This window comes from Metopolophium dirhodum, chromosome 1 (assembly GCF_019925205.1).
Source record: "Metopolophium dirhodum isolate CAU chromosome 1, ASM1992520v1, whole genome shotgun sequence".
Taxonomy (NCBI): Eukaryota; Metazoa; Arthropoda; class Insecta; order Hemiptera; family Aphididae; genus Metopolophium; species Metopolophium dirhodum.
The window spans coordinates 121,786,461-121,804,760 of NC_083560.1; the positions used below are offsets into that span (position 1 = coordinate 121,786,461).

At 29.9% G+C, this 18,300-nt stretch overlaps 1 protein-coding gene across 1 annotated transcript in view; it reads right to left on the reverse strand.

Annotated features, from left to right (window-relative positions):
- The window catches only part of LOC132934407 (uncharacterized), a 104,675-nt gene that overhangs the window by 65,432 nt on the left and 20,943 nt on the right, over positions 1–18,300 (reverse strand). Inside the window, exon 2 of the mRNA XM_061000715.1 lies at positions 4,367–4,590. Within this exon, the coding sequence (XP_060856698.1) occupies positions 4,367–4,590 (224 nt within the window). The remainder of the gene's footprint in view (positions 1–4,366; positions 4,591–18,300) is intronic.

Here is an 18,300-nt window from a genome sequence, read left to right on the forward strand (position 1 = left end):
TTAATTGAAAAAAAAAAGTCAACTTAACTGAATTGCGTTGAAAAAACTTGCCCAGCCTCACTATGATATTGTTTGCAAATATACATAAAATATAATTTTATGATAACATTTTTACCATGTTAATTTAGTACTTACTTAAAGTGAAACCATTATTTTTAGCTACATTTAACTATATTTTTGTTTAGAGCTCCTCTTTAAATTCTGTTTCAACAATAACTGGTATTTTAATAAAACATAACTTTACGGAATTACATTATGTATTTAAAAATATAAATTTCTTCCAAATTTAACGATTATATTTAAGTGTGTTACATTGTTATTTAAATAGTAAGTCAACCTATATACTAATATGTAATTTTATACTAAAATAATACATTTATTTTTTAATTTCTTAAGTCTGTGTGACTATATAGTCATACGCAATTAATATATTTATGTAAAAAAAATGATTTGAATTCAAATATGCATTTTTATCTTTATTAGATAAAACTATGGTTAAAATATAAAATCAATGGTTTTATTTCTATTGACAATTTACATTTTTTACTGTACCTACTTAAATTACATTTATTTCACTTCAGGGTCATTTTTCCAATAAATATTAAATAAGTTAATCCACCTAACGAACAAGTTCCTGAGATAAACAGACATTAAACAATGATCTTTCTACCTATATGTTACTCATCGATGCATTACAGTAAGAATTATTATGTACACTTCCAACGTTTCAACAGATGATTTGCAAAGCGTACTTCTTAGCTGTAATATGTTATGTCTTAGAATATTATTTTTATAAATGCAAAAAACTACTATCATGTATTGCACTGTTGTTACACCGATAAAAAATAAATATGCAAGATATTATGAAGACATATTTTAGTGTGGAGGATCATTGAAAAAACCTCTACGGAAAGAGTTGTTTTTTAAAATATTTTTTAACATGAAACAATTTTTATTTTGACATTTACTATAACATTTTACATTATATGCATTAGCTTCCTTGGGCATTTTTTTTTCTATTATGGCAGTTAGTAACGCTAATAATATAATAACAGGAAATAATAGTTATATACTAATGTTGCACAGTCAATTAACCCGAAAATCAGTTTTAAGTGATACCGCGATACGTGTTTTGGATTGTTTTTATTAATGTGTAGCCAATTCGTAATGTAAACCCACCATAAACGACTAGTACAGACTGCTGCGGGGTAATAATGAAGGAGTGCACGACCGCTGTCCGAGTGTATACGTCGCGGTCAGCGATTCGAGATAATAACTTTCGGGCACGAGACGCTTCAGCAGGTAGGTGGGTAGGTAGTTAGGTAGGTGCACGTATGATAATAATTAGAATAGGTCGAGTTTGATACCGGACGACCGAAATCGTGTAGATTTGTATCGTATACCACACATACCGCGGTTGTGGTGTCCGAAACAATGCGAAACGAGCCGTAGCTGGCCACTGGGATATATAGCCATACTTGTTGGTATTATTCCTTTAGCTATTATAATAATACATCTACGACACACCGGAGGGAAAATAGTACGTTAATGGCGAACGGACATAGTCTGTGGCTATAGTGACCCTTTCGCGTACGCATATTTCGGCGGAAAATCACAATAATTTTTTGTCACGTGCCCACCCGACCCGTTTGTTTACTCATCACAAACTATGCGTGCGACCAAAAGGGAAATCGACCCGTTTCTTTGTGACCCTCGTTGCTATTATTCAGTTAACTGTGAAAGAATTGTTTACCTATATGAAACTATTTCAATATTAATACAAAACGCACATGTTATTGTAGCTATAGCCTACGTATAGTGCAAATCATAATTTCACTTATGAAGACTAGGTAGGTACTTTGTAAGAACGTTGAACACGAATAATTTAAAATGTATAACATAATATATAATATTAAGTGTGTAGGAAAAAATTCACCTATCCGTCAAGAGAGCCAGAAGAGGCTGTGAACATTTATGAAATGATAATTTATAATGATATTTTCTCTTACCAAAATGAGAATTTTATTCAAAACAATCATTATATCGTAGCTTTTGGGATAAATCGATTATTTGAAAATATATTATATTTCAAGTATATCATAGTAATGTATAGGTGTATTACACGTTTATACATATAATCTAAATTCATTTCCGGCAACTGGGAAACGAATATCGATAACATTAAACATCTTTACCGGACCTTGGTATAGAAGAGTAAATGTGACCCCCCGAGGTCAACGCTTTTGTAGCCGGAAATATTCTTACTTCCGTAATGCCATACCGACTTGATTGAAATGGTCAAAACCGATATCAAAAACTCTACCAGGAAACTCTACCATAGAACACAAACGATATGGATTATTTTGCATCATTTGTGAGTCATAAGTAAAGATCGGAAATTCTCTTAAAATACCTAAAAAATGATGCTAATATTCTCTAAAAAACCTTCAAATATTCTCATTATATTCTCTTAAACATTTAAAAAATATGCTAACATACGTAAAAATATGCAAAAATTATCACTAAACATCATTATTTGCCTAAATATGCATTTAAAAATTTATTTTTTCAATATTATTTTAATAGTAAGGTATTAATTAGGTATTAAAAGTTGCGTATTCTAATGGAATACTATTGCACATTAGTAAGAGTTGGAAATGATAAAAAAAAAATTGTAAATGTTCAAACATTTTTTTCTGGTTACCATAATATTAAAATCCAAAATAAATACAAATTTTTTCTCACAATTTATGGAATATTCCAAAATATGCTAAATGGGTTAAGTATTCTCTAACCCATAAAATATTCTCAAATATGCAAAAAAAACTTTTTTCCACGCATTCGGAATCAAATGAATCGTCCACATTTTTTACTCGCATAAGACTGCATAGACCCAGTAACGATATGTAAAAACGTATAAATCCGGTCTTTAGTTATAAGTATTGCGATCTTTATGCATCGACACATAGTTATTATAGTGGCTATTTTAATCGAAATTTTCTGTCTGTGAACACAAGTTGCATAATATAACACGATAAACACAATAATAGCTTTTTGCTAACTAATAAAAAGTTATGAACTAATAATGGCAATTATAAAATTTGTATTCCTAAAATTTAATTTTTCAAATAAATAGAAAAACAAATAGAATTCTCTTCACTTCCTGTCATAATTCATAATGTAGATACTTGAGTATTTTTTTGCTTACAACATTATCCAAAGTAAAAATATCTTACTATTCCCTAATTATATATATATAATATATATTATATACTCCCTGTTTAAGTGTATTTTCAATACTTTAATTTAGTTTAAAATAAAATATAAGTGGCTTGGCGCGGTGCGTTGGCTACAATCAATCGCGCAATGTGATTGGGAGTAAGTAATGTCCGCTGCCACTAGTTCCCGGATGGGTGACCACCCGGGTTCGTAGTAGCAAAAAACTTGTCAAACATATACGTGTTGTTAACTAACCGTACCAACAGCCCCAACCCTATCGTACCAACCTTGCCATACCAACCCTATAAATATTACAGGCTAATGACCTCAGTCGTCAAAGCCTTAATCTAATGAAAAAAATAAAAATAAAATGTAAACAGTAGTGAATAATAATATAGAAATAATAAATAAAGCATAACCATATTACCACGACATGCAAATATTATTTTGTTAGTGAGCCATCAAACCGTTAGACGTCTACTCCGTGTAATATACCACTTATTTACTTCTATTATCATACCATCGGTAAATATGTTTGTTTATAATTTCTAAATATCCATGGGGGCACTGGGGTGACTGATGATATATTTCTTTATTCTAAATTAGTAAATGGATAATAAGTGTATTAACTTTAATTTGTAGAAAATAATAATTTTATCAAACTGGTTCAACAACCTCAAATGACAATACATTTTAAAAAAATTGAAAAACAGATTATTTTTACTTAGTATAATTGGTATTACGGCATAATATTGTTTTCCCGTATAGACGTAACTCATCTATGTCTACGAGACCAATATATTTAATTGAAGGGATAATCGATAGAATTGTATAGTTACTCATATACCGTTAGTTATGAACTTATTAAAAATACTGTATTCATAGGTATGTACGGCGATAAGTGCAGGTTATTGACCATTTATTTTTTACATGATATTTTCCGATGAATTCAAAATAATAAATCATGAATTTTTTTTTCCTTGTATAATATATCATTGATTATCACATTGCAGTAAACGAATTAATATTACATAATATCACTATCATTTATCAATTTAAATTATTTCGAATACTGCACACTACGTTTTGTTTAAATTATAATGATTTTTCTACCATAATACCATATTATTACTATCGATTGACTTACCTTATGTTGTCCGACTGCATGGGCTCCATCAAATATGAATAGATGATCATTGCAGTCCAATTGCAGACGATCAAAATGTATCATAAACCTCTGTAGGATGGAATGTGTTTGAAAAGTGGTCACACAGTCCAAGTTCCGTTCGTTTTGTGAGTCCAATACCGCGCCTTCGATCTTTCTGTACACTTGTTGCAGAAAATGGGTTTTGCATATGGTTTGCATTTCAACTGTAACACGCCATGAAGTCGTTTTCGTGTCATTACAAATTATAAGTATGAGTGTTTATTTTGGGACAGTTGCTATCGCGCGTGGACAATAAAAAAATAACATTTTAATAATACTGTTTAGATGGATTTGACGGCGTCTGCGAGTCCGTAAAATATTATAAGGGTCACAATATTTCATTCGTGCAGGTACGTACCTATGTACCTTTATATGCATGCAGGGTCATACATATCCTCGGACATTCACATCAATTATTCATACGCCCCTGCGTCAGAAGTAAAAGGCAATATAATATGGGCTACACGTCATATAAGTTTGAAACTAAATCATTAGATTTTATTACGTTGATGTTGATTATTATTGCCGAGCAAATCATATATGTACACCCCTGTGTCATGTAATTATAATATAATAGTTATTGATGTCTATAATAATATTAACAAGAAAACATTTAACAACAATTTTCCCCCGAATAAGTAATTTGTCATAATAATTGGATTTTTGATTACACGTGGACTTCAAATAGGAAACAAATACTATTACATGATATTCATAAGTAGAGTTAAATGTGAAAATACCAATTCTTTGAAAAACTAAAATTATCAGCTAACCTACCATAGTTTATTACTTGGAAAAGTGAATCACCTAGTATTGGTTTCAGTGGTGGTTCGTATGGTCAATAAAACCATACAAGTATAAAATTCGCAATATATAATGTTATTAATAAATAAATACCTGTTATTATATAATAACGTAACACGTACATGACCCTATACTATAAAGATGGTGGGGGGGGATATATGCATTATACTTTTTATAATTAATAATGAGTATATATCGTTATTTTAATAGGGACAACTAAAACGAAAGATGAAAGTTTTTACTGATTAGTTCACTGACTTTAATACATTAATACTTTTATTTACCTAACGTCAAAATGTATGTAAACAGCTGTAAACGAGTAATTTCTAGATAATATGTACGCCATACAAAAATAAGTAAAATACTACAAAGTTATCTAATGATGAACTATTCTACAACGTGTTTGAGGAGATGTTGTTACTTATGAATGAGGAGGATTGAGTTAGATAGGCAGCAGACAGACAAGTCTCGTAACGCAGCATCCAGAAAGGTTTTCTCTGACTGGCTCGTGAAAAGGTAACAAAAACAAAAAAAATTAAATGTTTATGTCTATGTCGGAGCATGTCTCTATAGGTTGTTTCTACGCCAACAATTGTAAAGAAATATGCACTTTTGAATAGTAAGGGTTTGTGAAAATAAACTAGTGCCACTAGTGAAAGTGGATCCAGGTTTTTACCAAAGGCAATAATTGTGTATTTATTTGAATAATAAACTATGCTACTTGAATAGGAGTAATGCTAATGTGGTATCTTCCTTATATATTATAATAATATGACAGTTCGAAAATGAAAGTAGGACTTTTAGTAGGACTAGCGTAGGAGTCGAGGATTAACATTTTTGGAATGGTTGGTATAATGAGTGTTTCAGTTAACGAATTGAACCCTAGTGAACTTTTTCAGTGAGTTAGTCTACCAATGACATCACTATAATTTTAATCAAAACTAGTTTGAAAGTTTAGAACTAATTAAACCCTCTAGTGGAACAAATCTATGCAGTATGTAGGTAGATAATATAATTTCAGTTTCCATTCAATTTATGTGGATGGAGACGGTTTTATTTTAGTGTAGGATATTCAAAGTTACTGTTTTAAGTCTAAGAGGAAATTATATTTCTAATAATTATGTGGTATCTTACTACCCAATTGGTTATTTTAAATTGTTCATTTAGAACTAATTTCTGTAAGTATACGAGTATTTGTAAACCAGAATTTTCAGCGATGTTTTTGTTACAAAAATGTGCTATATATTCCATATCAATTATTTGTCATGCATTTGGTAAAAAATATTTTTATCTGATATTGGTTATAGTTGATATTTAGAGGCTATGGGAGCTTCGGAGGTTCATCATGTTTGATTAACATCTGGCTACGAAAGGTTAAAATTTGTTGGTATTCCTCGTTTTAAGATGCTTTAAAATGATTTATTTGTAATGTCAGCGATATATTCATATTTTCTCTGGGAATTTCATTTTACTTAGTTGGTTAATGGGTTTGGATGGACAAACCTTTGAAACAGCTAATAGTTTCATCAGATTAAGTAGTCTACACAGTTATACATCTTATAAATTGATATTAACAAATACATTTTTAGTCATTAGTAATTTAAGTTTTTCATTGTTTGATAAGACATATACAAAATGTGTTGCTTAAAATTCTTGAAGAAAATTATAATAATATATTTTAGAGTGTACAATTTTTCCGATAGCTATAATATAATTGATTTTTGGGAAACTATTGAGTGAGTTAAATATGATTTCTAGTTCTCTGTTAGGTGTATTGTCCTTTGCTGTAATTTTGGCAAAGATCATGTTTTTAACCAATTTATGAATATTATGATGCCGACTAAGTATTATGCTGCTTTTGTTTTATCTGTACCGTGTGTGATGGTTTTAACGATGATGGATGAGTAGGTGGTAGTTGAGGTGGCGGATTTACCGGGTGGGATTATGGTCTTCGATTATGTTCCGCACCATTAATAAGGTATTTGAGAATAATTTATATATATCATTTTTTTTTTAAGGTAACGTTGGTGTTTTAAAATTATTGGAAGTTCCTTGCGTATTTATTTATTTATTTATTTTCTTGAAAGAGAGAGAACAGGTTTTTTTAAAGTAATCTAGCTGATTTTCAGCAATGATTTTTATTAATTTATCAATCATAGATGACAGCATAATAAAATTATTCAATAATCATAATATATGTTATCGGTGTAAAAAAAACGTCGTTTTTTGCTTACCAAAAAGTATAAATCGGTACTAATGAAAGATTAACACACGTGTTGCTCTATTGGTTGTCAAACACGTATGTACTTTATAATATTATTATTGTGTGACTTGAATCGCAATAGATGTACTTCAGTAGGTAACATCGTTTCTTATAGATGATACAATTCAAAAACTTTGATCGTTAGTTGTGATCAATGATGATAAATTATAATCTCAGATTTAGTTGTAAACGTTAGTCATAAAAGTGTTGTATAAAAAAATATATAAAAAGTTATATGAATTAACTGTTTTATAAATTTATTACGGTTTAGTGGAGATTGTTACTCATACTTGTACTACAATAAGACAAGTTGTTGTTATTATTTAAAACTTTCATATTACGGAGACTCGATATTATTATTTCTTAATATTGTAACGAATCGGTCAATTAAAGCTGACATCTCATTAAAAGTAGGATCGGAATTTTTCGCCGATACGCATATAGTATTACCTCGGTAATTATATAAAAATCGCCAACATGCTAGTAGGAATAAACTGTAAGAGTACGCTCACACAACAATACCCAAATATGGAAGAATGTATGACGTGTTTGTGTGTGTTAATCATTTCTTTTTTTCGGCGTTGGTCGTACAACTACGAAAAGCAGTGGGTGGGAATAATAAAAAAAAAAATAATAATAATAGTAACAAAAAAAACGCAATTACGCGAACCTTTGAGCGTTATACTTGCGTGAAATGAATTAGTGACCACGTGGAAAGAATAAGAGGAAAGGCGAATGCAAAAAAATAAAAACAAATTCGAATACCACGTCGTTTTTTTTTCCCGGAGTCGTAAATCCCAAATTAATTTACACGCCACACTCCCACCGTCAAGTTAAATTACGAAAAGCACGAGTAATATATGTAATCCACCCCCACCCCCGACGCTGTTACTATGGTATTTATCGTTTTTATTATACACGTATTTTCTGGAGAACCGTTTTTCAAGTCCATACACGCGCGCGCATGTGATAATTTAAACTCATGCATATATTCAGTGATATAGCGTTTCTTTTGAAAAGTAATTTGTTACATTCCTCATTCCTAAGAAATAAAAGTAAATAATTCCAACCCTTCGTCACATATGAAGGAAAACTCGTTCCTATACATGGAAAGAACCAGTTAATACCCAGATTATTCAACAGTATAAAAAAACACTAATGCAGGTACGATACGACTGTGTCGTTGGAATTTTTTGCGCCACCGCGGAACTGTGTACACATATAAAAATACATAAAATTATATTGTTTGTGATTTCTTTATTTATAATAATATAATAATATATATTATGTATTTTTCGACCGACCAGAAACGATAAAATACATTATTAAACTCACAGGTATAATCTGATCAACTGAGGCGGTTTTAATATCGTTCTCAAGTATGCGATACATTTATAATGAGAACCTAATTCGGTTGGATTGGATTTGCAAATGCGTTGCAGAAAAACAGATATTATATATATATATATATATATATAGAGAGAGAGAGAGAGTGAGAGAGAGAGAGAGAGAGAGAGAGAGAGAGAGAGAGTAAGAAAGAGGGAGAGATAGAGAAACCTACAAAAACTGCATGCATAGCTTTTTGAAATAAAAAAATAAAATTCACTTTCAGTCAAGATGCGATTTTTATGGAACACGCTAGAATAGATTTCAGTCGTGTTGGAATATTTATATAACCGTTCTTAAAATAATATCGATTTATTGCTAGTAATATTATTCTACAATTCAGATTTATATTTTTTGTTTTGTAACACACTACGGAAATCTTATTTAATTGTAATATATTTACTTTTTATTTTAAAAATACCATATGTCTGGTTGGTATTGGTAAAGGAAATTTAATAATATGCTAAATCTAATATTATAGGGGTTGTGGTTTATGTTTATTTTTACTGTTTCTCTGCTATGAAGCTTAATATCTTATTGCTATTGTTGTGGAGATAGTTGTATTAATATTATTTTTTAATGAACATTCTATATTATATTGACCCAAACCTGTTATAATACGTTATCTCGCAGTTTGTGGTTCTCATAATTTAATACGTTTGTAAATGCAAAAATGGTATGCATATAAGGTACCTAACGTAAGTATTATGTTTAACCTTCTTTTTTATTTTTTTTATTAGGTTTTTCGTGGCAGTTGTAATGTTTTAATTGAAGGAATTTTAAAAAAAAACATAATCACCATTACAAATAAATAATAATATAGTAGGTACTGTAAATTATAAAAGTGTGGTCTAGATGAACTTCATAGTATTTGTCTTATTTAATCCATTTAGGTGCAATATAAATATAAACTAATATACATATTATAATGGCATCAAAGTTAGTAAAATGTTACGAGTTAAAATTTACAGTATCCAGTGCATTATAATAATGTAATATAAAAGGTCTGTGTACCTGTATCTTGTATTTTTTAAGAAGTGGTTTAATATTTTTTTTGTAAAATATGAAGTTCAAAAAATATTATGATTTTGGTGTTAAATATTATTTGAAATTATTAGTAGACATCTATAATAGTATTATTATACTAACATATATTATACGCTTAAAGACACTCGTGAAAATGTTGTTATTTTTGGTTAAAAATGACCGATTTACTTTTGTTAAAATTACGTTACGTTGATGTTTGAAAAAAAAATTAAGTAATGTTATCCTAATAAATATTATATTTTTTTTTTTTTTTTATTGGGTAACCCGCGGCAACATAGGCTATTGGGTGTGGGGAGGGCACTGTAGGTTTTTTATATTGGGTAGATTGGTACACGTGTGTGTTGTGTTTGGCAGAATTTCTAATGGGGCACCCGTAGGTTTCTGCCGTGCCCCGGGGTGGGGGGATGGCGGCACTTGTTCTCCGGACACCGTGACTTGCACGGAGAAAAATGCCGCCCAGTGGTCGAGGATCGAACTCGGACCGGCTGTGCTGAATCCGTCGCGTTAGACCGCTCGGCCACCTTGTCCCCCCAAATATTATATTATTTTATTACATGATGCTAAATTTAAGAAACATCATGTGCATTTGGCTATTTTTTAGTTGAATTTGACCAGTATTTGATGGATCTTAAGGGAGAATAATATATAAATATTTTGCATGACGTTCAACCACAAGTGTTTTTTTCGAATTTTAATCACAACCAGAAATTGACGATGGAAAAAATATATTTTAGAAAGTATTTGAACTCTACTTGGGACATTTTAACTTTTCAGAGGCTAAAATTATATTTAGTGCATTATCATTCTATACTCTTAAAACTTTTTTCTAGACTGTATGATTTAAATAAATAATCATTGAATAAGATAGAACTATTGATTTCTATTTTACCTTACAGAATACTGGATGTATGAGTAATGGAAGGTTATAGTAGTTACCTATTAATTATTAGTAGTCATGTTAATTAGTTAATAACGTAACTTATTGCAATTAGCACTACTGAGTTATGGTATGTAACTAATTTTTAAGTTTTTGGGTGTGTTTCCAGTTATCCGTAATTACAAATTAAATTTAAAAATAATGATCCATTGCAATGGATGTGTTAAATTTTAATTCAATGAAAAATTATTAATACTATGAAAAACCATTCTGATGGAAACGGTTTGTCGCGTATATTTTGAAGGATATTTTATTTTATATTTATATAAATTAAAAACAAATCGCATATTGTATAAATATATTATCAATAATTATACTATTGTTTTATACAACACTACGAGCTACATTAATAGTTTATGACTTATTTTTTCTCAATTAAAATAACTTTGAAGTAAGTTTTAGGTTAGATAAATTTAAATTTTTTAAATTTATATTTTTTCCCCCAAATATTTCAAAATTTACTGTGAAATTTTGTTTTAGAAAGTAGAAATTAGTTAGCATTCTACCAAAGTACTAACTAGAGACAATTTTCTACCAGAAACTTCCCTGTAAGTCGATAATTGGAGCATATTTTTTATTAAAAAAGTGTATTCAAACGATAAAAATAAAAAAAAAATTATAAAAAAACAAGATATTTATCGCTTAACTCAGATTTTAAAGCGTATAATAATAACTGACAGAAGACAACTTTACGCAATACGGAATATATTATTAAACATCACTAATGTATACGGTATATATTTTATTACATACCTATATAGGTAGCAAATAATATAAAATATATAGATAACAAATAACGATAATAATAATCTTGCTAACTATACATTTTGATAAAATGACAATCACCTTAACCAAGATGAAGCACAGAAATTAAAGTAGTCACGCTAACTTGGAAGTAAGTGACAATTTTCATCTGTAATATGCTTTGACGGTTATTTGTATTCACAGAAGAAAATGTTCTATTCTAGTGAAGTGTTTCTGCTAATGTTGTTAGAAATATTACTTTTAACTAGTCTTCTCATTTAATATAACGGTGATCGCTTTGTGAAGAATAGATTTGTTTGCGGTACTCAGTGCAATAGTTTATTAATACAACTTCACACTTTAGGTAAATTAAAAAAAAAAAAAAAAAAAACAAGTAGATAACAATGAGAAAATATATATCACCGGTATATTATCTTTCTGTCCATTTCAACCTGATTATTAATTATAGTAGATAATTGTGTATACATTGAATTGATAAAGGTAATGAAGTATAATATGTGCTAACTTATGATATAATATTACGAATTATAATAAATAGAACGTTTATCGATAAATCGGGTAGACTTACGCCAATATTAATCAAGTATATTTTTAAAAACTAAGAAAATATCGCCATTGAAAAATAACACCTAATAATATTATTGATTTACTACCTGAAACAAAAAAAAAATACAAGACCTTCAATGAAGTTTTCAGTATTATTGGCAGGCCCCTATATCAAGTGATTTATATTAAACATGACTTATTTTATATTAATATGGTTTCATGTGAACGTTTTAAAATTTATTAATTGTTTAATATTTCATTATGAATTTCAATGAACTGAAAGCTTTTGATTGTATAATAATATCACACAGCTATATAATATTTGAATAGTTAAAATTTAAAAGGAGTTTTAGGTGTATAATATAAGCGTTGGATATTCGCACACATCACGTTTTATTTGTGCGCTCATATTGTATAGCAATAATAATACTGAGTACGCGAGAGAATTTAATAACGTTTAGTGGATGAATCTCATTTTTGAAAATGTCCCAACAATGATTCACCAGGTACATTATTATTATATTATTGAACGTCGATTCTTAACAGCCTTATTGTTTGGTGCCTATATAAATAATAGTAACACCGATTAAAATATTATCTTTGTGCTCGCGTTTATATAATATTTATTGCATAAACGAATATCGGCTACAAAGGCTATTATGTATAATATATATTAAACATCCGGCGAGTACAAAGCATGCACGTTGATAATAATTCGTTCTCGTTCCGTTTTTATTATTAAATCGATAGACGCACCACGTACAAGTATTTTAGCCTGTAGGTTTATGTCGTCACTTGGGCTGATCAAATTCGAAAATGCACGTAATGCGTTTATACCTGAGACGCGTAGTACGTCACGTAAGGGTTGATGGTATATACCTACCGTTTCATACAGGTATAATACCAGTGATTGATCAAATATTTAAGTACCGTATAATACCGAAGTACAGAGGTGCCATATAATACTGGAATACCGAATAAAGTGTCTTGGAAAATATGTATAGTATGAATTTATTACTATGGCTTTTGTTGTCTATTTAGTTAAAAAATGTTAGACATTTTAGTTCCAAAAGGACTCACACTCACATTGTTTAAAAAGTTTTATATAGGTAGGCAATTGTCATCATATGTTCAATTTTAATTAGTTATCGTAGTGATATTTATGGTAGACATTTGTATTTTGTGCAATCGTGGTTACATAAATGTCGGTTAGTATCGTTTATTTTAAAGTTTTATTACATGGTTATTAAGGTGTACCTATGCCAATAAATCATCGTTACGGTATTTTGGTATGTTTTGGTTCAATGGTATTCTAATACATACTGGTACCGATTTCAATTCCATCAACTCTACGTAACATCGGTACCTACCTTCGGTGCTACCAACATACAACACCGTAATAATAAAATTGATTATCTCATCCTGTTGCAGTCGTGATGAAAACGAAAGCGCATTACGCCACATTTAGTTTGAGAAATAAAAATATTGATTCTCATCGAACAGCGGGTGGTCTTATTTTCTCCACATCGAAAACCTTACGATCCCGTGACCCTTTGCCCTCGCCTATATAGATTTGACTATATATAAATATAGGTGCCACCCGCCGCGGGGGTGGATTCCTCGGAGTGGTTTTTCACAACACTGTGCAGTCGCGGTGTCAATGACGGTGGTTTCGATAAAGGCAATAGTGTATTCGCGTGAGTGGTGTGTGTCCGGAACGAGGGTGAGTTGCTAATGCATTTCCGGATTAAAAGTTCGAAAATAAATATTTTCTTTGGAACGCACACGTGTGATGTACGCATTGGTGACGATGAGCGCGCGTGACAAGGGCGGAAGAAGGGGGAAAATAGGATAGTGAAAAAAATCGGAAAGAGAAAAAACGAGCAAACGAATGGTGATGTAGTGTTTATAGTGATGATTTGGCCCCGGGGGACCACAACTTTAGAAAAGGTTACGCTCCTCCGCGATTTTCCCCAAACGGTCTCGTATAATACAGGTATATTATTTATGTGGGTATAATATAATATAATATACAACGTCAGATTTGGCTTTCGAGTAGTATCCGTTTGAGTGCGCTCATCCCCTCCTCTCACACAAACCGCTAGTTCTTTCGTCGCGAGATTTACATGTCCCGAGTTCAGTGACGTCTTATTATATTTACGTAAAGTACCTAAACGTCCCACAGAGTTGAGGTGCAGCGTTGTAATGCCCCGCGGTAAGACATAAAATATTCATTTTCTCCCTAGTTATAAATATTCACCTGCCCAACCGACGACCCTCCTCGTTAATATACTTAGCAATCCTGATTCATGCAATTAAGACGTATATGTGTACATGTGTGTTCGTGTATAATATATGTGTACTTACGTTTTATGTGCAAATAATACCGAAATATTATACGAAAATCAGTTATTGTGTTAACACAATGCCTATCCTATATAATAATAATATTGCTCGATTTGCTCAGGAAATTATATGAAAGACTATATAATCATTTATACTTAATCAGAGCATTCAAATTGAAGTATTTATGGAATAATTTAGGCCATTCAGGCATTATTCAGATCAGCTAAATTATGATTCTTAAAATAATAAAGAAATTAAAAACATTTCGAGGTGTTTGTTTTTAAATCCGTTGTAGTAAACTGTGAAAAGCAATTATGAATTTGCGACATTAGGCATAATATCACTTAAATATCTAAAATTTTTTAACTTTTATCATCGAATATCAGTGTTTTTATTACGGGAATTTAAAAAAAAAAAGCTTAAAATAAAGCCACAAAAATGTTTATGAACAATTATTGATGTTAAAATGTTGGACAACATTGGAAATTAAAACATAGTTATCATAGGTACTAAAGATCTAGTATTCAAAAAATAAGAATAATAGAAACTTGAAACAATCTACTTTTACTCAAATGATTTATTTTTATACACAAAGAAATATGCAAATATTCCAATTAATTGTAACCTACTCATAGGCATTTGTTGCCTCGTTGTTTTTTGTAAGTTTTTAAAAATAAATTTAAATGTACGTATTAAAGCAAATTTTGATGTCCATTGTTTGTTTTATAATTTTGAAGATAATACATACTAAGGGAAAATTAGAGCATACTATTAGCATCATATGTCTTTTACCTAACCTAACCTAACCTAGTTTGATCCTAGTTACAGTAATAATCTATCATAAACACTTAATCTTTCTAGTATTTCTGGGTAGTAATGTATTTATAACTATGATATGATATATGATGTATATTAGACATATAAAAAATATTTGATAAAAACGTGAAGTCTCACAGTAAAATAAAATTCAGACATAATTCGAAACAAAATAAAATATTATGTGATATTTACACGTCAAAGCATTTTCGAAATTTATTAAAAACTAGAAGATGTAGTTTTTAACTTTCGAAAAATAACAAAGTCGTATAGCGTACCCAGCAATATATGACCTTTATTCGTAATTCATTTTGTAAACCAGTTATTATCAGTTTATTTTACCATTATTGAGTTTACGCCACCGTGAAATGATCACTTACAACAGTTTATTGAAATATCTCGCCTGAAGTCACATCCGATACGATACTAAATGTATTTTTAGTCTACTGATAATAATATGACGTGTATAGGTACTAGAAAATTTACAGTTTATACCAAACGTTATTTTTTTATCGTATCGTTATTATTATTTTTCTTTTATACATCTGCCTACCAGTTTTATTCAATTTATATTTTCTGACAAAAACCATGTCGTCGTGAACGTTTTATCCGTTTCTCAAATTCATTTTATTTGTATTTATTTATTTGATTTCCATCGCATGGGGAAAAAATGAGTATGAAAATCGTTCTACATCTACAAAAGAATATTATATTCGACAAACGTATTGAGAAACTCGTTATAAGCATATGTATTACATATATATATACTGCGGGTTTGCTCATATTTGTTACAATAATACTTCTGCAGTGTTCGAAATATCGTAAGTTACAATTTTATTTATACAGAGCCATAGATCTAAAAAAAAAAATTAATTTTGACTTGGATCACATTACATTGCAGAAAATTGTACGTATATGATTGCCATAATGCATTGGCACTGCCACAGTGTTGTTCGTATGGTTGTTCAGTTGGTTTTTTTATATTTTTTTTTAACAAATATCAACCATGGAGCTACTATGGCGATTGAAACGCAAACAAATCGGTATTCTTAGCGTATCCGTTACAAGGGGAAATATTTAACAACCGTGTAACCATTGGTCATTTCTAAGCGCCAAAGTCTACAAGACACATCGCCTTCAATAATATTGACACGTCTTGCGAATCTATGTTTTGAATTTACACATGCATATTTAATGAAATGAAAGTAGACAGCCAAGACTATAAATACAAAATGTTTAAAAATGTATTTGTGTGACTGTGGGTGTACATATTATACTTAAAGGGTTTAACATACATTATAAAAATATGTATTATTTATAACGGTCTCCACAGCCACAAAACACGCACTGCGTTGTTTACTTGCGGAGTGGCGTTTGCCAGTGTATAGGAAGGTAGGAAGGCACCGGTGCACACATTTGTTAATTGTTTCTATCTACCATAAGATACCATCATAGTTTAAAAAACATAATGTATAGTGCGCAAATATTGTGTTGATATTTTTCACAATTTTTTTTTATGTCTACATATTCAAGTTACATACTACCATTCTAGAGTGTATAAGTATAATGTATATGAAAATAATATATATATACTAGCTGATCCCGCAAACTTCGTAACCCGTTAAAAAATAAAATTTTTAAAAAAAATTGCTATTGTTTAACTCCTTTTGGATACCACTCAGTCTCCCTTGTAGGCAATCCGACTACGTCGGATCGCGGAAAATGTGTGACACTATATCAAGTATGCAATGTGCAACAATTTGATTTGATACAGGCTTGCACGTGATCTGCCCGATTAATAGATGAGAGCCAAATAATAAATACTAATTTCTATTAATTGTTTTTCCTACAACTAGTAGCAACCATTTATAAGCAAACATTTCAATCGTAAATCTCAAAATACCCGTTTTAGAACCTCCTCGGGTTGAACCTAGGAGGGTTGAAAATTCTCTACGACCTATTCTCATACCTACCAAGTATACAAAAAAAAATTCATGAAAATCGGTCAAGCCGTTTCGGAAGAGTTCGACCACTAACACCGTGGCACGAGATTTTTATATATTAGAGATATATAATAAATGGTTCATTTTGGTATTTTGGTTTTTATCTTTTATACTTAAATAAACAAATTTAAAATATAGATTTAATTTAACCACTACTTAGGTAAAAACAATTTGTTTTTATATTATATGGAACCGAGAATGATGTGTTAAATATTAAATGGTTCTAATACAATATTAATTATTAAGTGCACAATATAATGTGATATATTATTATTTTTAGAAATTTTAATATTTAAAAACGTATTATATTTGTTATTGAATATTCATTGGAGCGACTGTCTTAAAATGAACTTTATTGTACGATTTGTGAGGGACGATATTGCACAGTTCTCTCTATAATTTATTGACAGGCACATGAAATAAAAGGGTTGAGTGAAACCGACGTAAACCAAAATCCCAAAAGGCAAACATAACAAATCGTTACCAAATAACTTTCATTACCTACACATTTCAGACTTTTTTTTTATGGTTTACAATGGATACCTTCTAACCTTTATGGTGACGTAAATGTCAAATAAATATATAAATTTTTTTTCTAGTCTATAGAAATACTAATGTTTTTAATAGTGTGGAATGTATTACCATTGTAATGATTCACACAATAAACATGCTTGAATAAAGGTAAGTACATTTATTCCATAATTTATGAAATGTATAGTACATTTTTTATGCATATAGCTTAAAAGTTATTTAAAATAATAAGTTTTGAATGTTTCTATAAAAAAAGTAAAAACTTAATATAATAATTTTTTATAATACATGTATAATTTTATTATAGAATTTTAATATAAGAACTGTTGTTGATTTAAAATATTACCATTAATGATAAAATAGTTTTATACAATAATATAAGAATTTTAAAAAGAATATCTTAATCTCACCAATGGGTTAGTAACCATAC